Source organism: Mercenaria mercenaria, chromosome 7 (assembly GCF_021730395.1).
Source record: "Mercenaria mercenaria strain notata chromosome 7, MADL_Memer_1, whole genome shotgun sequence".
In the NCBI taxonomy this organism is placed as follows: Eukaryota; Metazoa; Mollusca; class Bivalvia; order Venerida; family Veneridae; genus Mercenaria; species Mercenaria mercenaria.
The window spans coordinates 31,089,630-31,116,355 of NC_069367.1; the positions used below are offsets into that span (position 1 = coordinate 31,089,630).

The window sequence follows — 26,726 nt, forward strand, 5'->3', positions numbered from 1 at the left end:
CCCTTGGGGATAATTTGAACAATCTTGATATAGGGACTCTAGTTGATGCTACATTACCAAATATCAAAGCCCTAGAATCTGTGGTTTTGGACAAGAAGATTTTCAAAGTTGTCCCGATATATGTCTATGTAATTCATGTGACCCCAGGGCGGGGCTATATAGGGGGGTGATTTGAACAATCTTGGTAGAGGACCACTATAATGTTACATATCAAATACAAAAGCCCAAGGACTAGTGGTTTTGGACAAGAAGATTTTTAAAGGTTTTTCATTTTTGGTTGCAATGGCAACCAAAGTTCTGCATGGATATCAATTCTTTGTATAATTTTGAAAGTAGGCTAATCATTGATAATTCCTGTGAATTTTGGTGTAAATCTGCTCAGTGGTTTTCAAGAAGAAGATATTTCAGAAATTGTTGACACACGACGGACATCAAGCGGTCACAAAAGCTCACCTTGAGCCTTTGACTCAGGTGAGCTAAAATGATTGCATGTATAAAAACAGGATAGAGCAGAGCATTTCCATAAGAATATCGAACATACCATAAGAATAACGACATATACAATAACAACAGCAAATTCTAGAATATGAATGATACGACATTGAATAAAGATAACAAACATACAATAATAATAACATACATATATAATTTAGCAACGTTTGACATGCCATACATATCTACGAATCAGTTTATTGAGAAAGTACAGTATTTCAAAAAGAACACTCGTAACCTGCTAGATGCAAGTATTACGGACATTGACTGTTGTCAGCCAACTTTTCAAGAGGAAACTTCACTTAAGGTATTGGACCCCTAATAGAAATGTTTAAAAAATGCCATTTGCTTAGTATATATTTAATGTTGACCATGTTTTGCACTGTGTTGCAAATTTTAAACAAATTTTACCGTGCCTTTTTGTACATTTTGTATAAATGATGATTTTTCCTAAAGGTCAAGTAGAGACAAATTTCAATTTGATGGCCACTATCAGCTTTAATTTTGATAAAAGAAACATCAATCTATTTTTTAAAAATTATGAAACACAAAATAAAACTGTAAATATCTTTTTTTTTTTCTACGGTGCATCAAGTAAACAGATTTAAAGAGACAGATTTCTAACTCCAACATTGAAAATTAAAGTGGAATCCAGTGGGTCTGTTTTGAATTTTGCTCACTACATTCAAAAATAACATTGGGGCAAAAGTAAAACCTACCTGCATTTCTTCCACAACATGTAATCTAAAGAATAAAGGCAAAACAGAGAGCTTTTACCGCATGTAACTCAGTATTTTTAAAGATGTCTAACTCTACCGCTCCTGATTCAGAGGTAAATTCACTTTGAACAGCAAAAAATCGCTTATTAAATAAAAAAATCACTTTTGTACAATACATCCATAATAAGTCTTGAAAGAAGTAAAAACTTACTTGAAAAAATGAAAATATGGAAAAAATATTTAGTCCCAGCGGGGCTTGAACCTACGACCCCTGAAAATTGCAGTCAAAGTATGTTTATTGAATACTCTTCAAGAAGGAAGTACTCTATTATGGGTTCAATACCTTAAGCATACATTTTTTTCATTCTTATGTCATATAGTTTGACAAATCTGATTAAGAATGACATATTTTTACGAAATGCATTTTATAACACAAACATAAATAATCGGGCGTCAATAACTAGTCCATTAGGTGACATATCCGCCATTTGTCATCACGTCAATACCTTTATTTTATTTTAAAAGAAAATCATCGGGTTTGCTAATTAGCAGAAAACAAAACAATTCACACAGAATGGCGTACATGAACGTGTATACAAAACAGCATAAACATCGCACATGCATTAAAGTCGGATTAAACAACAAATGTTTTTATATTAATAACAAAAATGTGGTGGCCTATGATAAACAAAGGCATTAACAAATTAATGAAAAAGACAGGTGTTAAACGTATAAAAAAGGACAAATAAATCAGTACGAAATATCATCTAACATAATTTGGCTCCTGTGGTATATGTTTAAAAAGGTAGCAGGTACTTGCTTTGGATAGATAAACATACTCATGAATATTAAGCATAAAATGGACTGTCTGCCAGTGATGGAAATTTTAGGGAATTAAAACCTTTTTTTGTTGTACTGACTTTTGATTTAAGTTATAGATTTCCACTCGCTGTTACGCTGCACGTTAAAATATATTTTGATCCTAGAAATAAACAAATAACTTCTAAAGGGTGTAAGGAAAGTTAGTTTCAGTTGGACAAATAAACCTATAAACAGTAAGACATGTATAGTTTTTCGGTCATATTATATGCGAATATGCTGTAATAATGCTGCTACAAAAATTTATTTATTTCAGATTTTCATTGCAGATAAAAATTTGTTCTACACGCTTAACATACAATCAGCTTTTCAAATTAAACTTCCTACTCTAGCAATATACGTAATATCTGTAAATATTTCTGTACAATACAAAAACCATTTACTTTACAACTAATGTAAAACGAAAAATCCGAGTTATATTCATATCACATAATATGTGCTGGTAAGTTTGCAAAAGGTCTACACCTAGAAAAATTAAAACAAAAAAATGTCATTTTGTACAAAGAATGGTATAAATTCATCTGAACGTGTCCAAAAACCTAAAACATGACCACAGGTAGTCGTTGCCTTTTATACCTTAGAAAAATCAAAGTGCTGTTTGTTTAACCGAAACAAACTATGCGTGTAAGCATTCCCTCATATAAGGAAAACGCATTGCATGTTAGGGAACCACCACTTTTGTTTTTGGAGGGAATGTCAAGAACAAATGAAAGGTTTCCATCATTGCCCCTCCCCTCAAGCGAGGACGCTTTTCATATAGGGAAGATCTAAACTAGATTCAAGCCAAAATAGTTATCTCTTGTATATCTAAGGTAAGTAATATTGGATACTTTCACAGATATTTCGTCTCCAGCTTTTAAGTCAGCAAATGTCGATACGTAACTACTGTACGCGTTGAAGAATCGATTGCTGGAAATAGTGTGGGGCTGAACACTTGAAACTAATTCGGACTCCTCCGCGTCCAAGATATTAAACTTAAAGATACCAAGTTTAATTGGTATGCTTGCATTCTTAACATTTGGTTTGCCGGTGGAAGGGACGCAGGGTTCGAAAAAACCTACATAAGAATAGACGAAATATGTGCCAGAAACTGGAATGACCAGACGCCCATTTCTGTATCTAACTCCATACCGTTCAAAAGCGCTTGTATCGTAGAGTTCTCTCCCACGTCGCCAAACTCGTACAGGTATCATTTCAGCATTGTTATCACCTAATAATGAACAAAATTATTCTTTTTTAACATATACAAATAAATTTAGTGCAAGTGTTCTTTTTGGGACGGAAGACCATGTCACACACACACACATGCGCAGTTATATTCTGGATAGTTAGTTTTGTCAAATTTATAGTAAGTATGCAAATTATTTGACAAAATATAAAAATAAATTTTACAGGTCTCTAAACTTTTAGGTTTTTTAGAACGCTTAAATGTGTTTTATAATAAAAAAACTATTCTATCGTTGCTCATATCTTTTAGAATTATGATAATTCTTACGACAGCAACAGTATTTCCCTAACATGGCTTTATTTTGTCACTTTTGAGGCTTTTTGGATTTTGTTGGAACATTATGAACATTGCAAATCTCAATGTATTGTGTTATTCTGAAATTTATTCTCAAACAAGAGCTGTCACAAATGGTAACAAATGCCCCCGCAGCACCTTGACCTTAGACCTGGTGACCCCAAAGTCAGTAGGGGTCGTGTACTCAATAAGTACTATCAGCATGTAGAGTTTGAAGGTCCTGGGTGCAGTGGTTCGCGAGTAAAGTGCCTTCATGCAAAAAGATAACATTGCCCCCTGTAACCTTGACCTTTGATCTGGTGACCCCAAAGTTAGTAGGTGTCGTGTACTCAATAAGTACTATCAGCATGTGAAGTTTGAAGGTCCTGGGTGCAGTGGTTCGCGAGTAAAGTGCAAAAAGTTAACACTGGCCCCTGTGACCTTGACCTTTGACCTGGTGACTCCAAAGTCAGTAGGGATCGTGTACTTAATACTGTGAAATCATTAATATTCGTGGAGGACTAATTTTCGTGGATTTCGTGGTTCAGTTAATCCACGAAATTTAATCCCAACGAACAAGTCAAATTCCCATTAATTTAGAGTTCAAAAGTTGAAATCCACGAATTCATATCCCCACGAATTTACCGTTTTGACCAAAACCACGAAATTTCATGCCCACGAAATTAAATGATTTCACAGTAAGTACTATCAGCACGTGAAGTTTGAAGGTTCTGGGTGCAGTGGTTTGCGAGTAAATAACCTTCATGCAAAAAGTTAACATTGGCCTCAGTGACCTTGACCTTTGACCAGGTGACCCCAAAGTCAGTCGAGGTTGTGTACTCAATAAGTACTATCAGCATGTGAAGTTTGAAGGTCCTGGGTATAATGGTTCGCGAGTAAAGTGCCTTCATGCAAAATGTTAACATTGACCTCTATGACTTTGAACTTTGACCTGGTGACCCCAAAGTCAGTAGGTGTCGTGTACTCAATAACTACTATCAGCATGTGAAGTTTGAAGGTCCTGGGTGCAGTGGTTCACGAGTAAAGTGCCTTCATGCAAAAAGTTAACGTTGTGACGAACGAACGAACGAACTAACGAACGGACGGACAGTTGAAAACTAATATGCCTCCCTTCGGGGGCATAAAAAGCAAAACCAGTGAATACGTGAAGTTATGCGTAATCAAACTGGTTGAGACAGTGCTATAAATAAAAAAGTGATGCATGACAGCACATCAATGACAACAGATCAATAGTGCCGTTAAAATAATCATACGTTTGCTAGTATTAGTTAAACATTCCGCCATATATTTATTTATATCGTTCTTACATAGACAGAAGAACTTTTAAGTAATCTTTCGTTCTAATGTCTTTCGTACTTATAAAATATATTCCTATTTTGAAATGTAATTGCAATGTAGTTTTCGAAATAAGTATGTTAACACTTAGGTGTTGGTAAGCGGTATCATGACGCCGTCATTCTCTGACATATTTTATTAATTTACTAAAAAAATATTATATAAATAAACATCTTTCAAAAATTTATGGAAAATAATGTTCTTAAAAGTCTTACTAAGTCTTGGTTTTGGTTGTTCCTTTCCTGTTACTTTGGCGGCTGGCTTCATTTCCCAGAAGTATTTGTCGTAGATAGCAATTAAACGGACCCTGTTTTCATCTAAATATTTTTGCTGTCGCTCAGTATCTTCCTGTTTAACTTTGTCGTATTCTTTGGCTATAGCCTGTAACAACACAAATTGTGTACAATAGTTACTATGCTATTACTATTAACGAAAATACTACAGTATGAACGCTGGATTTAAGGACTTCAAAAGTCATATGTTATGCAATATTTTTCAGGTTCCAAGATGTACCCAAGGTTGAATTATTTCCTTGTTTTGGTTTAATGTTATAGGTCATACAGCCATTCTCCAACCTTTTATGGTGGAGGAATATCCAAGGTTCTCCTTCGTGCATTATTTCAGGCATGGGCGGGTACCTGGGTAGAACCACCGGTCGTCCGTCCGTAAGCCAGTTGGTCAGCTCCCTCACATGAAATAATTCTACACCCCGAGCTAAGCGTCGAACCTACATCGGTAAGGAGTTAATGATTCTTCAAACTTAAGTCAACGAAATAATTTATCTATTCTTTTCAAAATTAATAGTTTGACGAAATTTTTCTTCCATGCATTGTTTCTATACTCCGAGGAGACTTTCATGTCCTCCCTGTGTTAAGTAATTAGAATTTTGTAACAACAGATATGTTTACAATTTGTAATGGTTTAATACAATGATGTAACCAAAGTTTTGTTTGTTTGTTTTTTTAAATAATAATGATAGGGTCACTGCTAGTAGAGAAAATGTTGTGTCTATGTGACATTTCCAAGATAGTTAATTTGTTTGAAACTTATCGTCTGTAGTATGCAATTGAAAAAACATATACTTAAAGGGCTTTAACAAGAAATATGAGGAAAGGAAACACAAACTGCTAACGATTAAGCTGAGTTTTTATTGTAATATGTTATATATTTGTAAATGACGAAGGGCTTTCTTTGTGGTGCCCGAAGGCTAGCTCAACCCTTCTGCCGAATATTTATATTTTACTGGTAGATGTGGGTTCGTTCTGGCTTGGGTGCTACACATCTGGGATCACTTAATAATAAGTTAATATTTGTTTCCCAGAACACTCACTGAAACAAAGTAATAATTATCTTAGATAATATTTATCATTCTTATGTAAAATGTATGCGTATGCTTTTACAATAAGAAGGTAAGTGCAATCAAACATTTACATTTATACAATACATTGAAATTCGAAATATACATGTACACTTGATGTCCTAGCAATATATCAAGAAATACTAATTTTAGAAGAATTTACATCAAAGTCATAAACACTTATACACTTATTAGTAAGCTCTGTAACTAACGAAGTAAAATTACTAACCTGAAACAAAGTAATAATTATCTTAGATAATATTTATTATTCTTATGTAAAATATATGCGTATGCTTTTACAATAAGAAGGTAAGTGCAATGAAGCATTTACACTTGCTCTCAGTTATTGCAATACAAAGACATAGATTAAAGGTTAGTACAATTCAGGTCGGGGTAGACAAGGCTAACGGTAATTTATTATGTCAAGTATAGGGTTATAGGAGGGAAAAGATATACGGATTTTTAATTAAGCATATTTGGGTGAAATTTTTACACTGAACCTTAAAAGGGGTGTACTCGATTTAATTACATCAAAAACAATTTTGGCATGCTTTATATTTTATTTAAGAAGATGTAAAACAATTAAATTCAGAACAACACCGTCATGCCCTATGACATAAATACCGGGAATGCAATCTTGTGACTGAAGAAGCTACTGATCTGTGATTTACCTAAATAACAATATAATAAACAAGGCATTAGTTATTTAGCTTATTATATGGTTAATCTTCCAGATGCGTAAACAAATTAGACTAATGTTAAATAAACTTACCTTTTCCAGGTAGTTATGCAGCATTTCCGTTGTTTTCTCGCAAGAAAGTGAACCATGCTCTGATGGTAAGCATATTTTATCATTACCTACTGTTGTTGGCATATCTGGCATAGAACAAATTAAAACCAAAATAGACACTAAATCAACAACAACCATCAATAAAACCGTGAAAATTATAATTTTCAAAATGCGCTCCATTCTCATTTATTCATTATATCCGTAATTTGAAATAGCGAACTTTTTTTCTAATTTCAACCAAATTTCTGTTAAAGTAATTGGTCCACGCTTCCCTGAGACGTTACAAACTTTTAGATAAAGTATCTAAAAATACCATTACACCTAGTTAAAACGACTGGGGGTGTTCTCAAAATATATCTTATTAAATTTGTGAGGATTTCGGCCGATTAATAATACGTGGTTTTACTTATTGAATAAAGTGATACTTTAACCAATATGTGTTTTGTTTTTTTGCCGAAAAGAATAGTATGAAGTAAAGATACATGTATACTAGCATACTATAGTCCACCACTTGTAAGATTCGGTGGCAAAAAATATTGTGAGTGCAGCGGCTAGTTTGGCTCATGGGATAAATAGCTATTTTTTTAATAAGAACTGCAAATACTATAATTGTAAATAAATTTAAAACCTCTAAAAAAGCAAATTCTTAACTGATGACTGAGCCAAGAAAATTACCTATACGATGTTGTAGCTTGGGATATGTTACGGGGATTTCTCATCCGAGGCAGAGGTTATGACCTCATACGTTCTAAATGCAGTGATTCTATACCTTTCCAATCATATCGTATATTAGTTTATCAAAATTGATGTTAATGCCTCTATAATGTTTCAAAATCAATTGATATAGTTATATCGATAGCAACATTGAGCATTCTGCGACTAATTGTTTCGTATTACTTGCCCTCCGTCGCAATCTACCGTCCTAAAGCCTGAAAATCGAAGCAAATTGCAACGGATATACTAAAACACAGACGACAGTTTCAAATACGACTTTGCCTCAACGGAATATGCAACAACGTACTTATTCAAAATAACAATGTCAGTTATGACAAGTTAAAGAATAGCAAAAGCTCCTTCTAGGACACATCTATATCAATATATAATCATCATCTTGTAAAATTTTGGTTTATTTTAGATATTGGTCATCAGTGTGTGGAACCCCAGGATTGGACACAAGGACAAGACTATTCTACCTTATTTACATTCCGTATCCCCAGGTTTAAGAACCCACCGGGGGCATTACATTTTGCATCAAGGGTGCATTTATTTCTTCGCAAATAAAAAAAAGCTAGAATTTTGAAAAGGAACTATGTTGTTTTCTTTTTCCGAAAAATGTCAAGTCCGCTTTTTCCAAAGTAATTACGCCAACACACATGTACTACTCTCGCATGGTATTTGTAACAATAACATGTTAAATGTTACTATTGAGAAAAGGGGAATCGGGTAGTGAAACCATTATCCGTGACAAAATAGTTGTACTAATTTTGAATCGTACTGACTATAAAGAAAACCCCGATTTACCATGAAATAAACCTGAATTACCAAAAAAGACATAATCGACTTTTCCGATAATGTGATCGTTATCGTTCTCTATTTATACACATACGCACACCAAAATTGTTTCAATCGGTTTTGCACATACATTGATGTAGTTGATTTACAAAATGCACCCAGTCTGGTTTCTGAATTATACAATTTCAAAAGTCAATGGTTTTATCAGTTCCATTTCCTAGTATACCGAATAACAAAATTTACATAAATTTGTTAATCAAGAAAGTAGATGCTACGAAATATATTGACCACCCCTTTGCACACGAAGTTTATGCGTGATCGAGAATTTTATGTGAATAAAAATAGAAACAAGTAATAGACCTTTATCACGGACACTGACATGGAAACGTACTCTATACTTCGGTAAAATTTTGGTGGTTTTCTCAAACATGTTTAAGGAAGTATAATAACTTGTAAGTATATGTGTATTGAGAATATATGAGCCACGCCATGAGAAAACCAACATAGTGCGTTTGCGACCAGCATGGATCAAGACCAGTCTGCGCATCCTCGCAGTTTGGTCAGGATCAATGCTGTTCGCTAGTGATTTCTCTAATTGCAATAGAATTTGAAAGTAAACAGTATGGATCTTTACCAGACTGCGTGGATGCGCAGGCTGGTCTGGATCCATGCTGTCCGCAAAGCCACTATATTGGTTTTCTCATGGCGCGGCTGATATATAATTATAAATTATAAAATTTAATACGAACTCTTTTTACTGAAAATAAAGACAAAGGTTTTCTGTCAATAACGAAAGTTTAGAATAACATATTGCTACCAAACATGGGTTATGATATGCTTATAAAACTCAAGCTTATAAATGCATTTTAAGCTGCAGCATTTCAAGGTCGTTGTAAATAGAATAATAAATATTCTTTCTCCAAATAACTACATTTGTGTACTTATTTTAGTGACATAGTTTGATCAAACTTAGTGCTTAAGTAGAGACCTATATGTAGACTACTTGAGTTGAAGTCAAAACTTCAAAAGTTGCTTTGATATCCAAGTCACACATACGGCGCGGATAACTACGTCCAGCCACGGATAGAAACGTAGTAATCCGTATCGATCCGTACCTGAGCCGTACGAATTGGTACGGATCTATACGGATTACTACTTTAAGGTACGGCTCAGCTACGGATCGATACGGATTACTACGTTCGTATCCTTAGCTAGACGTAGCTATCCGCGCCGTATGTGTGACTGGGGTATCAAAGCAACTTTTACCTTAGTGGATGAAAATATATTCCTAAGGCAGATATCGAGATACATTAGCCATACACCAAGTCTGGTGACAATGTGTCATTATCTCGCCTAAAAATGTTTCTTTGTTTAGGTACAACAACTGGGGTATAACTTCGTTGCTTGTTGCTCGATCTCAAAAAGAATTTATTTTATCAAATGGTAGACAACAAGTAAACAGTATGTGACATTTTATTAAACTCAACTGGTATTTAATTTTCTTAATATATACATGTATATGCGTTCGTCTATACTGATTTTCATACCAAACAAAACATACTATAAAATGCATTGATCATTCGAACTTTATGTATAATTAATTATATGCATCGTCGCTACTGTCGCTGCTTACTTGCAGTGCTGCGAGGATCTTTCGGACCTTTTTGGTCACGAATCATGAAATACAGCGTCCCATGAATGGATCTCAACGACAGTACTAATCAGGTTATAGTCTATACCATTGTATACATACACAGGTTTTTGTATTCAGTGACGGCATATTTTGTTATGTGGAATCTTGATTCATGGGACACTTAAACGATGCTCAGCAATTCAGCATAATGACACAAATTGGTGGGCCACAGTTACCGTTTTCAGAGGACTGTGTTCTCCTCGGGGACAAAATCTATCCGAACAAACACCCGCTTGTGACGCCGTTCACTTCGGCAAAATGGCCGAGAGCGATGGAAGCGTGCAAAATTCAACAGTCTGGTAAACAAGTGTCGCGTTACAGTTGAACATCCGAAATGAAATGTTACAAAGCTGTTGGATCAGTATGGCGGCAGCAAAGGATAACACTGCCAAGAGATGTAAAGATATGCTGCGCATTGGTAATAAGGCAAAAACATTTAGATTTAATATTTCAGAAATATAAACGAAACCCTGTGGTTTATTAAATCTATTGTGTTTTTCAATTTTCATGTTTTGAGAAAACCCCCAGATATAATACAATGAGGTTTGCTGTGACCGATATTATTTTAAGGATTGAATATACCCTTCACATGCATTTCTCCTTGTTAACTATTATTTACGTGCATAATCAAAATTTTGATGTATTATTATGTTACTGCCGTGTCTTTTCTTGAAACAACAAGGTAAGTGCAGTTTTATTAGACGTTCTTGGAGATTATGCGGTTATAATACCATGGCTGTTTAGGTGAATGTTGATAGTTTAAATAAAATTGTCCATATTGAATAGATTTAAGTTTGTTATACTGGATTAGTGGAATACATATTATGGAACCAGGCAGCTAGGACATTTATAAATTAAGTAACCTTATTTACTTGTCTATATTCCTGTCGAACGATATTTTGGTATTTTCTTAATGTCGGTATGCTGCACATTTTACAACACGGGACTTTATTTTGTACTGTTAGCTAATGTGATCATATCTGTTTTGGCACGTTTTTAAATGTTGAGTACAAGGAAAAACAAATATTTGTTTTATACCGTGTTCACACTAGCAGATCGGTTTTATTTTTATCAGGCACTAATTGGCTATAATTGGTATTTGATATTTAAAACCCATCAAAATATAATCTAGTTTATGTCCACACTAGGCAAAGAAATGTGGTTTAAATATATACATGCAATGTTGGAAGTAAACAAATATTTTGCAATAAGCAAAAACGGTTACAAAGAAGGAGGCTGACAGAAACAAGAAGGAGTCATCAATGTTTAAACTTCTGTGTTTCATCTAAGAATTTCTGTTCATTCCATCTATAGTCCATTTTGAGCATCAGCATGACTCCATATCGCAGTTTAATGTTTTTGTTTCATCAACACTCCAATTACTTTTGTCAGCCATAGCATCAATTGTTTGATACAAAAGAGAAACACATGGTATTCTTCCGCCAAAAGGCAAGATCTGGGGATTTGGGATTGTAAAACCAGTTATAACTCACATTTGCATTCACACTTGTAAAATAATGTAGTATTACTTTTTAATATAGTATTAAAACCACCTCCGGAGGTAGTTTTAATGCTACATTACAGAACCCACTTGACCTTTACATAATTCACGTTTTACACTACAAATAGTGTGGACGCAAACGAGTTTAAAAAATAAACCTAAATTAATCACGGTGAGGATGCGTACACCGGATATTGCCATTAAGTGATAAGGTATTTTACGAAAACGTTATTATTTTTCGTCAACAAGGTAAGTAAAACCCCGATTTACTATTGTATTATACAACTACAGAAGAAAAGAGCATTAGATTTAATAACTAGATACTGTGTATATGCTCTCACAAGCGTAAAATGAGTCAATCTTAAGTAGAAATGCTAAAATTTGTGATAAAATGACAAGTTTATCATTTGATAAATGCATGCCGTAAACACATTTGTCCCGATACCATAACCTGTATGCATTGTAGGGAAAATCTGAATCGTACGATTTATTTAGTTACATACAAAGAAAAAATGTGCAAAATTTTAGCTTTGTAAATGTTCAAATCACGAAGAAATCGGTGATAAATGAGCGTCGGTGGTGTACTGTGTATTGACTTTTCATAGTAATATTTGTACTGTGTATTGCAGTTTGGTGTACTGAGTATTGATATTGAAAAACGTGCATATTCTCAGCATTTATGGTCATTAGATAGAAAAGGCATGTAATTCCATTGGCCCAAATGATGGAATGTCTTTTTCTGTTTGCAGATGACATTAGACTTTACAGCGAAAATAACAAGCACCAGTTTGAACACTGATATTACAACTTACAATTACAGCGGCATGTCAATGGTCATTCCGAGGAACTGTCTAAAGACTAGCCATTGCCGAGTAAAGACCCAGCCACAAGTGCAGCCATGAAGTTTTATAATAATATAACACAGGATATGATGACGATAAGTGTGGAAAAGGTCTCAGCTTATAAGAAGACAAACATGAAAATATGTTACCATTTTGCCTTCATACTACAAAGAGACATAAACCTTGGTCAATAGACGACCTTTATCGATTATGGTGTCGATAGTTCAAAGGTCAAGGTCGTAGGGGCTTTGAACTTTTAAAGTGGTTTCTCCTCAATAACCTTAGACTCATTTGACGAAGAACCTTCGAACTAGTTTCACTTGAAATTTTCTTAAAATAATATAGTCAAAGCTATTTTTATTGCTTTAAATGCATTGTTCTGAGAGGTAATTAGCTCACCACTTGCTTCATACGAAACAAAATGGGTGTCATATGCACTGAGCAATTTGTTTTAAAGGTAGGAGGAAACAGTGCCATGTGTTCTTCTTGAAATATATTTTGCACACTTAATTTGCAAGATAAATGTCATTTCTATGCAAACAGTTCGTTATCACTTTTATGTGATCAACTTCCCTATTGACCAAAATAGTATATTTATTAACTCTAACAAACGATCGGGAACTGACTTGAAGATCATTCCGATTTTTTTTTTAAATATTTTCAAACTGTTGAATGTAAAAATGTTTATGATCTTTGGTTTAAACATATTTATTCCCAACAATATACATAACTATATTTTTATACTAACATTACAAGTACAGTTGGAAGGATTGAAACGAAAGACAAATCTTATAGAGTTCTTCTGCTATCTTATTATGATCTTTGCTATCTTATGAATTTGTGTTTGTTTAATAAATATTTCAATGTACATGACTATTTGTTCTTTATCAAAGTAAAACATGGCTTTTAGAATATTACTTGTCAAATAATGTTTGGTAAAATAAATCTGTCACAACAGAACCTATTTCAGTATCAATGCCCAGTCTTATGTGGAAGTAATATACACTCGTCACATTTATGAAGTTACTAGCTGCTTCTTTTAATGTCAATAAGTATTCGTCTGTCTTGCTTTTCTCTTTTCTCCTAATTTAGCGTCAGAAATGCGGTCTCTGTTATGCAGGCAGTTGTATAATTGTAAAATCATTGGAAGAGTTATAAGCCTGCTCTTCAAAATAACTTGAGGTCTTCACTATACCTCATATTAACCAAGCTGTCGATGAAAACATTTTGCGACGTCAAGAAATACAGGAAACTATAAAATCAGTTAAAGAAAACTTTCTTGGCAAACGAACTGATTAAAGGCTATTTATCCATCCATCTATTTTGTCACATTCTTTCATAGACTGTATAACAATACTCTCCGAAAACCTTGTCTGTCCATGGAATTGCACTCTGTGTAACATTGAAAGTTCCATGTACAACGTCGTGTATGGGTCTCTAGATTATATTTTTGTACTGGTAGCATTGTGTAAATGTTGAATTCTGCTAGATGGCGTGGTAGGTAGCATACATTTCCACTGCCGTCAGTGAACAGGCTCCTCACCATTTGCCCAAAGGTTTCTTTCTGTTGCAAATTGGTCCCTTTTGAAAGCAGGTTCCTTTTTGAAACATGTATGTTAATATTTTCTGAATCAACAGTATTTTTTTCTGCTTTTTTCTCGCAAATGTCTGGTGCTATCTTGAAATTTACTTTTTTGTGGTTTTGGTCGTTCGCGTACTGTGTAATATTCACGTCATTTGGGTGGTGTTCAACAAAATGACATACAATGGCCTTAAATTCGTTCGTCGAGCCAGCCATAAACACACATAAACAAGTTGAATCTGCAACGAAAAAAATCACAATATAGTATTTATTAGTAGGGCCGGGCTTTCTGCAAGATATTGAGAATAAGTTTTAGTGGCATCCCAATGCAAAATTTTAAAAGATACCTTTAACTGTTTTTTTAGATAATTCGTGTAATATCAACTTAAACAATGCTCAATGGAAGAATAGAATATATATATACATTTACAACTGGTAAGCATAACAAAAAATATTGCCCACTGTTGCACTATTTTGACTGTGGGTTACGTTTAGAGCTTATTACATGACTTACAACAGAGTAAATGCTATAAATATCAATGTAAAACATCACGTATCTTCAGGGCTAATGAAATTACTGTTTTGTACTTTGAAAAGGAAATGATAATGTACATTTTGTACGATTTATTCTATAAAACTCAGCGATAATTTAAACAATACACAGTACAGTAAAATGTGATACAGGTCAATACACAGTACATATATTTACAATACACAGTACACCATCGACGCTCATTTATTATCGATTTACAAAGCTGAAATTTTCCACATGTTTTCTTTTTATGTAACTAAATAAATCGTACGATTCAGAATTTTTATTACAAGACAATAAGTGACGCTATCGAGAGAAATGTGTCCCCGACCTGCATTTATCAGATGATAAAGTTGCCATTTTATCACAAATTTTAGCGTTCCTTCATAAGATTGACTCATTTTACGCTTGTGAGAGCATGTACATAGTATCTAGTTATTAAATATAATGCTCTTTTCTTCTATAATAGTATAATACAATAGTAAATAGGTGTTTTACTTACCTTGTTGACGAAAAATAAACACGTTTTCGGAAAATACCTTATCACTAAATGGCAATATCCGGTGTACGCATCCTCACCGTGTTAATATAGGATTAAAAACGTACTCTGAACGCGGTATTACATAAGGAACATAAAACTAACAAATCAAACGAATAAGCAGATGCATTCTCATTTTTTACAGTACTAAACAAAGTCGTTAATTAACTTCTTTTATAGTCAGTTGTTATTTAAATTCCTCACTCTAAGAAATACTTTACTCATTTCTTTGTTTTGGTCATATTGTGGCAAAATGGTAATATGAACAGAGAAACAAATTACATGTACTGATTTCAAGTACACTATCATTTTTTTATTGGGGGGGGGGGGGGGGGGGAGGGTTGGGATCACGAGCGGGCACCTGGGTAGAACCACCGACCTTCCGTGTAAGCCGGCTGGATGGCTTCCTAACGTGAAGAATTCAACGCCCCGAGTGAGGCTTGAACCCAAATCGATGAGGGGCAAGTGATTTGAATTCAGCGACCTTATTCACTCGGCCACGGAGGTCCCGTATATTATTATTACATTCAATACTCAAATTCATGTATATTTTGTGTTCTTATCGTTTAATTGGAAAATGTTTTATAAATATCACCATATATTCGATAAACTTCATGTTTTATATTACAGCATTAGTTTTTAAATGATAAATATAGTCGGGTTTAAGATGATACATGTACATGGTATTTTTGGTAATATATTTCTGGTGAGCATATCACTTAAGAATTAAAGGGATAATAGTATACGAAAAACATATACAGGCTTTATTTTGATACTAAATAAGATGACTGACATATTTTCATAGTGTCATCTGAACGCAGTATTTCACGAAAGAAATCTAATGCGCTCGTATCACAGGATTCATCTTTTGTATGTATTGACAGATAGCCGGACGAATATAAAGACTTTATGAAGTGCAAAATGTTCATATTTACCAGTTTCACATTGCAATCACTTAAAACTTTATAGTTATGACAGGATCCACCCGTTGTGTGACAGACGAACGAACAGGCAGACAAACGTAGACAATGAACATATCTCCGTACTTGCTTCTATTTATGTTCGAGGTTTCACGAAAACAATATCATGGTTTTTTTTTTGAAGTTATCGCAAGATCCACTTTGAATCATATATTTTAAATATGTGTTACCATAATAACCATATTTTTAACATAGCAAAAAAAAACAAAAAAGTCTGCATATTCTCCGCCTTCTATCTGTGTACCATTTATTTTGTACTTTTGTTATCGCAGGGTCCACTTCTTGTCATTTTTTTTAAACATTTTGTTGCCATTGCAATGTAAGGACTATTAGTTTTTTCTTGTCCCAGTTTGTTTTCAAAAACAAAATGTGTACATGTAATTATGGCATCGATTTCATTTATTGAACAAAACATATACTAGTAGTCTCTGGGATATAACGCATTAATCTAATAGAGTCTATTTATCTATTGTCCAGACATGGTGCATTTTTGCTTATATACTAGCTAGCACATACTTAATCAAATTGTCATGGATTAATCGGTGATATTAGTGTCACATACTAGTATATCATATTGTTCAACTTAAGCTTTCGGGAAGGGAAATAACTCTTAGTTTATCGTATTTCTTTTCGATCCTTGTTATTCTCCTTCAATGAGTGGAGGATGTGGTTTAACGCCGTTTTTTAACAGTATTTCAGTTATGTAACTGCGGGCAGTTAACCTAACCAGTGTTCCTGGAGTACCGGTATAAACCTGTTTCCGCAAGTAACTGCCAATTTCCCTACATGAATCTGAAGTGGAGGACGAATGATTTCAGACACAATGTCCTTTATCAAATCGTCACGGAGAACATACGGCCCTTCCGAGGATCGAACTCACGACCCCGTGATTTGTAGATCGGCTCTCCCCCTAATTAGCTAAGCGCGCGGGTCTATGAATGAAAGAAAACAATTAAGAAGCTTGATGTCAACATTGAACAAAATGTATTTGAATTCGAAAAAGATATTAAAATCATACGAGGAAATATTGGGTTATGAAGTGGATAAACTATGAATAACAAAAGAGAAGGTAGCGAAAACGTGTGACAAAACATGAAACATGAAAGATTACTGGCACTTTACATGGTGTTGACTTGTTGTTTTGTATTTTAAACTAGAACAACAATCTAAACTAAATGTGTTGTCATCAGTAAAATATACAAAAGGAAGTGACATTAGGTAAAAGAAAGAGGGACTGCATTCAGATTATTAGTCAAAATAATTCGACGTTCAGATTGTTTTATATTTGTGACGGACAATCTAAACAAAATAATGGAAGTTAAATCAAAGTACACAGTCATCACGGTGCATATTGATATTGGCGGACTCTGCGAAATCTGCTATATCGGCGGTTTCTTTGATTCGGCACCGGCGAACATTTGCCAAAAAACAGGTCGATAGAGGAGACAGAAAATCGAACTTGCATCCATGATCATAGGTATGCTGCTCAAAAATAAGCAGAGCACAGAACATTAGAATGTCTTTACTATGTTTGTAGTTCTTACTTTTTAAATGTCAGCTATTTTGTTCGCAAACTCGATGAAATTAGTTGATGGTGTACTAACATGAAACACTAGCACGACCTTTTCCACAGTCTTTAACGACTTTTTGCTTTGATATCATACATATCAAGCGCACTATTTGTATTCATTTTTCAATATTCTTCCAAAAAATAGTGCCACATAGACCGAAATGTAAATGGTATTATTCAAAACCCCTTACTTTCGGTTTTGTCGGGGCACTGGCGGTCTCTCTGCACACCAGTTTTTGATGCACAGGCAGACTCTCTGCATTACGCACAGACAGGCTGTATGCTAATGACTGTCTGGACACATATAGCTTAATTAATTTGGTGCGTAAATCTGACTTTTTACAATTGTCAACCTTCACGCCTTATTTATTTCAAAACGTCAGAAACCAAGATTAAAATGAGTTTAATTTTCGACCCATAATTATTATATTACTATATTGAAATACTTAAAAGATTTGCGTTGAAGTTACAATTTTTCTATTTAGATGCATGATTTTTTTTATTTAACCAGGAATTCTGAAGACGTCTGAAAAGTTGCAGGGCAGATTTTTCGTTTCAAAACATCTACTAAACCAAGAAAAGCTATTTTGAAAAGTTTTGTCTCCTCTTAAATTTCTTTCACCTGCGTCGGTTTCAATTGTTCTACGCATGCAAAACTAAAGCTGCCTTTTGTTTAGTTATTTTTTATCTTTTATGTGTGTGTGTTTGTGTGTGTGTGTTTTTTAGCTCACCTGTCACAAAGTGACAAGGTGAGCTTTTGTGATCGCGCGGTGTCCGTCGTCCGTCCGTGCGTCCGTGCGTGCGTGCGTCCGTAATTTTTTTGCTTGTGACCACTCTAGAAGTCACATTTTTCATGGGATCTTTATGAAAGTTGGTCAGAATGTTCATCTTGATGATATCTAGGTCAAGTTCGAAACTGGGTCAAGTGCCGTCAAAAACTAGGTCAGTAGGTCTAAAAATAGAAAAACCTTGTGACCTCTCTAGAGGCCATATATTTCAAAAGATCTTCATGAAAATTGGTCAGAATGTTCACCTTGATGATATCTAGGTCAAGTTTGAAACTGGGTCACGTGCCTCAAAAACTAGGTCAGTAGGTCTAAAAATAGAAAAACCTTGTGACCTCTCTAGAGGCCATATATTTCACAAGATCTTCATGAAAATTGGTCAGAACGTTTACCTTGATGATATCTAGGTCAAGTTCGAAAGTGGGTTACCTGCGGTCAAAAACTAGGTCAGTAGGTCAAATAATAGAAAAACTTTGTGACCTCTCTAAAGGCCATATTTTTCATGGGATCTGTATGAAAGTTGGTCTGAATGTTCACCTTGATGATATCTAGGTCAAGTTTGAAACTGGGTCATGTGCGGTCAAAAACTAGGTCAGTAGGTCTAAAAATAGAAAAACCTTATGACCTCTCTAGAGGCCATATATTTCATGAGATCTTCATGAAAATTAGTCAGAATGTTCACCTTGATGAATTCTAGGTCAAGTTTGAAAGTGGGTTACATGCCATAAAAAACTAGGTCAGTAGGTCAAATAATAGAAAAACCTTGTGACCTCTCTAGAGGCCATATATTTCATGGGATCTGTATGAAAGTTGGTCTGAATGTTCATCTTGATGATATCTAGGTCAAGTTTGAAAGTGGGTCACGTGCCTCAAAAACAAGGTCAGTAGGTCAAATAATAGAAAAACCTTGTGACCTCTCTAGAGGCCATATTTTTCATGGGATCTGTATGAAAATTAGTCTGAATGTTCATCTTGATAATATCTAGGTCAAGTTTGAAACAGGGTCATGTGCCTCAAAAACTAGGTCAGTAGGTCTAAAAATAGAAAAACCTTGTGACCTCTCTAGAGGCCATACTTTTCATGGAATCTGAATGAATGTTGGTCTGAATGTTCATCTTGATGATTTCTAGGTCAAGTTTGAAACTGGGTCAACTGCAGTCAAAAACTAGGTCAGTAGGTCTAAAATTATTAAAATCTTTTGACCTCTCTAGAGGCCATATTTTTCAATGGATCTTCATGAAAATTGATCTGAATGTTCATCTTGATGATATCTAGGTCATTTCGAAACTGGGTCACATGCGGTCAGAAACTAGGCCAGTAGGTATAAAAATAGAAAAACCTTGTGACCTCTCTAGAGGCCATATTTTTCATGAGATCTTCATGAAAATTGGTCAGAATGTTCACCTTGATGATATCTAGGTAAAGTTCAAAACATGGTCACGTACCTCTGAAAACTAGGTCAATAGGTCAAATAATATAAAAACCTTGTGACCTCTCTAGAGACCATATTTTTCCATGGATCTTCATGAAAATTGGTCAGAATTTTTATCTTGAAAATATCTAGGTCAAGTTCAAAACTGGGTCAGATGAGCTCAAAAACTAGGTCACTATGTCAAATAATAGAAAAAACGACGTCATACTCAAAACTGGGTCATGTGGGAAGAGGTGAGCGATTCAGGACCATCATGGTCCTCTTGTTTTTTTAAATTACACAGACTGAGAATGTTTTCAAAAACGTTAAGTTGTTTATTGTTAATAGGGTCGATATCAATATTTTCTCACTTCCACGAACTTCGCGATTTTATATTGATAGTCTAAACGGTTCGCCATATCTACATTCGTACAAGTTAGAAAAAAAAACACAAGAAAGATAAAAAAAAAACTAAACAATAAAAAGCAGCTTTAATTTCACTCTCGTAGAACAATTGAAACTGACACTGTTGAAAGAAATTTAAGAGGAGAAACAACTTTTTTCAAAGTAGTTGTTCTTGGTGTAACAGATATTTGGTAGATTTTGTGAAACGAAGCGTGACCATCCGAAATTTAAATCTACACTGTGACTTTTCATGATCAGACGTCATGAAAAGCTACACAAAAGGTAACACAATTTTTGGCATTGAAACATTTTCTCAATGTTATAAGAGGAAGTGTAGAAAGTGGTGTATTATTGGATATGATGTCCTTGTTAAACTTTTAACCATTCATTAAAGGATTTAACAGTTCGTTATCTAACAAAAAATTTAACGTCACTTTCAACAACTGAAAAAAACAAAAACAAAAAAACATTTCGTTAGCTAACGTAATAATAGTACATATGTTGTAATCGATACTATTGCTAAAGTAAATTATATACAGATATAGAGTGTACCCTATACAGGCTAAAGGCTGACAGATGCATTATGTTAACCTGTGCTATCTTTGTATAATACTATTGGTATTAAAGCAACCCAAGGATTTTCTTCACATTTATTAAACAAAACGTAGGTGTGCAGATGAGAAAACGTATGTTATTGAATATATATCGTGTCTACCTACTGTGAGTTGTACTACCTTAGTTTTAAGTTTTCTGAAAGATTATCTCAACAGTGGAAGGTATCCTGGAAATATTATTGTGATAATTTACGTTACTATCTCGGTACCTTCTGTGTAAGTGCCTACAGCTGTCATATATTATCTCGAGTAGCTATCTCGAGACTTTAAGAAATTATGTTAATGTTTCAAGCTTTCCTAAGACGTTTATCCTAATAGCCTAAAATGTATTAGAAATAATAATAATAATAAACATATCGACAAAAATTATTTATTGCGATAATGCTTTTAGACAAATGCACAACTTTGCTGGAAATTTCGAAATATTATAGTGATAGTTACCAAGCATCTCGAGGCATTCCGAGCATTAACGCGAATTTTTTTCTGAATTAATAAAAATATCTAGAAAATAGTAATCATTGCTGAAATGTTTTCAGAAAAAAGCACACTTTTCGTGGAAAGTTTACAATATTATCATGATAGCTAACTGTCAACCTCGTTAAAAGGGACATTTTCTTATAATACCAGGTCATGATTTGTTGTAATCAATCTATTTTTCAGACTACAAATGGCACAACCATTTTTTAACAACGGTCACGATCGCTGCGAAAATCTAAATCACGTAGGCTTGCTCTTAAAACAACTCATTCAAGAACATCATCAGAAAGTTATCGAAACAGTTATCTCACAAAATCAAGAACAGACTAACAACATTACACGAACTGTAATTGGAGCAAATCGAACACTTGTTCATAATCTTAGAAGAAACCAAGCAGGTTTGCGCTGTATTTTTATCAAGTATGCGTGCGTGTGTGCATGCGCACACATACGTGTGCATGCGTGCGTGCGTGGTGTGTATGTGTGTGTTTGTTTTCCAATTATAGATAATAGCAAAACATAGATATTGTAAGTAAATAAAATATATTAACGGAGAATTAGCCGGAAGATGTTATATTTTTATCAACGGCTGGCCCGTTATTTGAATTTGTTACATTAGCTGATGTAAAAAAAGACAAAATAAAGCAGAGAGCTAAAAATGAAGTGAGTTCTATCCTCGGGCGAGGCGTATTTGATACAGACATTGTATCTGAAATCATTCGTCTTTCACCTCTAATTCATAATTATGGAGAAGTTAAGATATGGTATAGAGTGGAAAAATTTCCAGAACACTGGTTAGATTAACTGTCCAGCGTTATATAAATGATATACATGTACATGAAGAAAAACGGCGTTAAACCCGAAAACTAAACACACAGACAACTGTTATTACATTTTCACTCTCTAAGCTGAGAGTGTATTGTATTTTCTCTCCTTCGTTTATTATTGCTAACGTTATATGGCTGTACTTTCTATTTTAGGATTTTCTATATGAAAAAGAAAGACAAAACTAGAAAAAATGTATGTTTACACTCTTCATCCAGTAATGTTTCGACTAAAATAAAATGAAATATTTCAACTCATTTTTAGCTCGCCGCCTCATTTTGATTTATTAAGCTATACAACTCTTCCATTTGGTGTCTAAAGCATGCTGATGCCTCAGTAACATATTTAAGGCCTACATTCAGCTATTTTATGTAAATTTGAACTGCATTTTTTTTATTTCTTTACAGATTTGCGTACGTTTCTACTAGTTGTTCTTATTCTTATAACAGCAGGTGTCCATTTTGTCTTGACTAATAACCCCCCTCCTTCAACCTACATCAAGGTAAGTGCACAGATATGAATTTATCGAAAAAGGCTTACAGAATGTTATCACATCTCGCAGAGATTTTTTTGTCAATATGTCTAAAAGGTAGATCCCTTGGAAGCATCGAGAACAAGGCAAAAAGTGAAAATTGCAGACTTGGTTTGAATGAGTCAGCTCATGAGCAGTAGTGGAAAATGCAACACTACTTACGTCCCCTAGCACCGGTTTTTAAAAGCAGTATCCAATCTTCAAAGTTAAATGAGTCGAAATCAATGGTCCCGAAAGACCAGAAAATATAGCAACACAGAGATAGGTCGGGGAGACTTTTTTTACGACCGCTACATAACACTTAACACCTGCTGTTGTGAAGTAAAAAAAATCTGAATGTATATCCTTCAGAAGCACAGAAAGTAACGCAAACTGTGCAAAATTGAACATTTAATTAGTTTTCCCAATGATATTCATAATTCAAGATATGAACTATTTGTTGTGTTTACATTCAAAAAGTATATTGGGGGCCACCATGTTTTAGTGGTTAAGGTCGCTAACTTTTAATCAACTGCCTGTTACCAATGTGTGTTCAAATTCTACCATTTGTTGTATAATTCCTAACGAGAGTAAGCCATTCAGCTTCATCACGGAAGATCGTGGTTCGACCAAGGTGCCTGCCCATCCCTGAAACAATTCTTGGAGGGGCACTTTGAGTTTTTCCGGAAAAATCGCAGAATGACGTAAATTGTGTCTATGTGATGATAAACAAATGAGAGATCTATTGATTACCAAATATGAGAAACAACAACTGTCATTTTACGGAAGAACTATTCTGTGCATTATATGGTATTGTATGTTTTGTTGGGTTTACCTTAAGAATAGTTTAAAATGATATCTTCTCTAAGTGAGATTTCGTTCGAACTCGCACGTAAATATATAACATCATTATAGCAAAGATAAATGATAGTAGCGAAAAAGCCGGTTATGCAATGTATCATTTGTTTTCCTACTTCAGGTTCTAATCATATTTCCATCATATTTCAGTTTCAATGTAACAATCATAAAAAACATTCCATACCGTGTGCAAAGTATGACTTGATGCATTTCAAGGATGGTGGCGTACTAAATGTGGTCCTGAATTGTGTCACAGTGGAGAAAAAAGCTTGTGCGAATAACCGGAAAAGGGGATATTTCAAACATCATTTATACGTACATTATGCTCATATAATCTTGAATGATGATCGATGCCAAGTAATTCTAGAGGATTCAAAACCGCAACGTGAAATGACATCAGAAACGGCGCCGATGATTCTCTTAAAGCTGATTAATAGCCAGGGAGCCAAAAATGCGAAATGTCCTTAGAAATATAGTTTAGTAGTCCGGTCATGCTATAGTTAGTTTCAATATTAATCAGAGTTTGGTCAAGACATGGATTTGTTTTAAATTTGTGCAAATGATCATTTACACTTAAGTATATCCACTGAGTGTTTACTCAAGGTATTTTTAAATTTTGATTCTCCTATCTCCTATCCAAACAAGATAGAGACAGTTAATCAGAAGTATAAATTTGATAAACATACTTCGTCTAATGAATATTATGAAAATGATAAAATTTTATTATAAATGCTGAAAATTTGCATTGACATGTATACATTTACCTGGGATTCATTAGAAATGCCAGTTTATTAAATTTAATTATTATTACCTCCCCTGGGCAAAACTAAGATAGGTCGGAAATATATAAATTGGAAAGCTACATCCTAAAATATCCCAATATCTACCAAATGAGAATGTATAACAAAAAACCAGGAATACCTTGTTGTTTAAATACATTTCTATTAAAGAGAGGTAATTACAAAGTTTTATAAAAAGTTCCCATAAACTTCATTGACATCTAGGTAATACAAATTGTTTAATGCATGTTTATTTCATAATTTAGAGAACATTTTTCCATGCCATCGTATTTGTAAATGTACGACTGTTGAAAAATAAATTATAAAAGAGTTTTATGAAAAAAGTAACACGTGCAATACTTATAGGGATCTTACGATATGCAATGAGTGTTTGTGTTCCTTAAATTGATTTCTATCAGAATATAAGATAAGAGAAAAATGCCATAAAATGTTGCTTAAATGTGACTGGCCACCTTTAAGCAAGGTGATTATGGCTATTTCAATATACATTTCAGCATTAGATTTGAGTATTTTGTAACCTTTGCAAAAAGCATTACATGTACTTTAAATTACTACTGTCGTTTAATATACCATATTTCCGTCTGTGAGAGAACAATACAATTTAAGAAAAACCTTCAATAATTCAAAAATCCTAAGAAATATGTTGCGCAAAAGAGTATGACTAAAAGCAAGATACTTAATATTTCGTAATGTTACGAAAGATAGTCGGTGCATTTCAGATCAATTTATCAAGTCGAAGATCTGTGTATCTATATATCTTATATATGATAAAAAGTAACAAACTGAGCAACCAGTTTACCAGTTCCACAACGTGCAAGTCTGTAAAAATTTTGGAAACTTCTTTTGGAAACATTTTGATATAAACTTAGTTTCTTTGAGAAATGTTATTAAAAATTTACTTTGATTACAGCAATAAAGAGTATGAGGAAACGGTTGTGTTTGTGCTTGTTTTGCCACATGACTAATCAGATTTTGTCTTGTCACCATGAGCTACGATTCCAAGCTTATATATTGTTTCCGGCCATTGTGTCTCCCTAAATGTAGTCGTGTCTACGACGAAAAGCCGGGAATCAGAATATATCCAAGCGGCAGGATGTAAGGAGTCTACCGAATAGTCACACCTATACGCTTCGGTCCAACGGGTGTTTGCGTTTTATGACAATCTATTATAAATTCGAGGGTGTTTCACGAACAATAATATGAAAAGTAGGCTTCTTTTAAAAAAGAAACCAAGGAGAGGTCCAGTGTTGTTTCGTTTAAAAATATATAACAGGGACATAGATAACATTTGCTATCTATGTCTCTGGTTATATGTTTGGTTGTGCTATATAAAAAAAATCAGTTTCCATGATGCAGATCACTGTGACCTATTAAGGGTTATCATTCTGTTGGTGATGGCCAGTCTTTGTATCAAGTTTAGAGATCTAGGCCAAAGCTTTCTTTGGTTATAGTCTGGAAACTGTTTTCCTGGTCCATGTCACTATAACCACGACCTAATGATTTCAAAATCAATAAGCCATCTTCATGATATGATCAACCTCCGCCAATCCGAGGACTGTAGACCCACACTTTCATAGTTACTTAATTTCATTCAAAAATGTTTAAAAGCTACCACTGCAATAATTGTACACTGAAGTCTTTAGCTCCAAGTTCGAACTTGGTCCTGGTGAAAGCTATTAAATTGGCAGCTTACCATTTTTTCGTGAACTTCAACAAACAAGCTTGTTTGTCAACTTCCCCGTTCGTTAGGGCCAAAGAGATTAGCTTCTGAGAAGAAGAAAAAAGCACATTCTTTTAAATGTATTTCAGAGATTTTTATTGGTAATGTGCTATTTGAAAGAAAGAAATTTTAAACGATTTATTTGTTCTAGTTTATAGCTCAGTTTTTAAGCTTTATATGTCGAATTGCTGCCTTGTGTTGATCACGTGATTAACATCTATGCTACCTCTTCTGACTTCTGGATGGATAACATAGAAGATCTTCTAAAATCAGAAGACGCACAATCGAACATCTCGGAAGAGCTCTTCTTATTCCAGCAGATTTTCCGTGGCCCAGACAAACGGGAAAGCGAACCGCAAGTAAAATAATAAGTTTATTTATTTGAACGAAATATATTTGAACGTGAATCAATGCATATGCATATCTTTGTATACTGGGAACAAAGAATAGTAAATATATATCATTCTATATATTTT

The 26,726-nt window shown here is 34.2% G+C and overlaps 2 protein-coding genes across 3 annotated transcripts; one reads left to right on the forward strand and one right to left on the reverse strand.

The window, feature by feature from the left end:
* Positions 1-2,227: 2,227 nt before the first annotated feature.
* Positions 2,228-7,100, reverse strand: LOC128558218 (tumor necrosis factor ligand superfamily member 15-like). The gene is made up of 3 exons (XM_053547088.1): positions 7,077-7,100; positions 5,163-5,328; positions 2,228-3,300 (listed from the first exon to the last, which is right to left on the reverse strand). Exons 1-3 carry the CDS (start codon positions 7,098-7,100, stop codon positions 2,858-2,860), a joined length of 633 nt encoding a protein of 210 aa, XP_053403063.1. The 3' UTR covers positions 2,228-2,857.
* Positions 7,101-10,865: 3,765 nt separating this feature from the next.
* On the forward strand, positions 10,866-25,453 carry LOC123554721 (uncharacterized). Of its 2 annotated transcripts, none has more exons than XM_045345025.2 (3): positions 10,866-10,981; positions 22,769-22,863; positions 23,881-25,453. In XM_045345025.2, exons 1-3 carry the CDS (start codon positions 10,948-10,950, stop codon positions 24,196-24,198), a joined length of 447 nt encoding a protein of 148 aa, XP_045200960.1. In that variant the 5' UTR covers positions 10,866-10,947; the 3' UTR covers positions 24,199-25,453. The 2 variants fall into 2 exon arrangements, with proteins under 2 accessions (XP_045200960.1, XP_045200959.1); XM_045345024.2 differs by lacking the exon at positions 10,866-10,981 and adding an exon at positions 20,650-21,934.
* Positions 25,454-26,726: the final 1,273 nt, after the last annotated feature.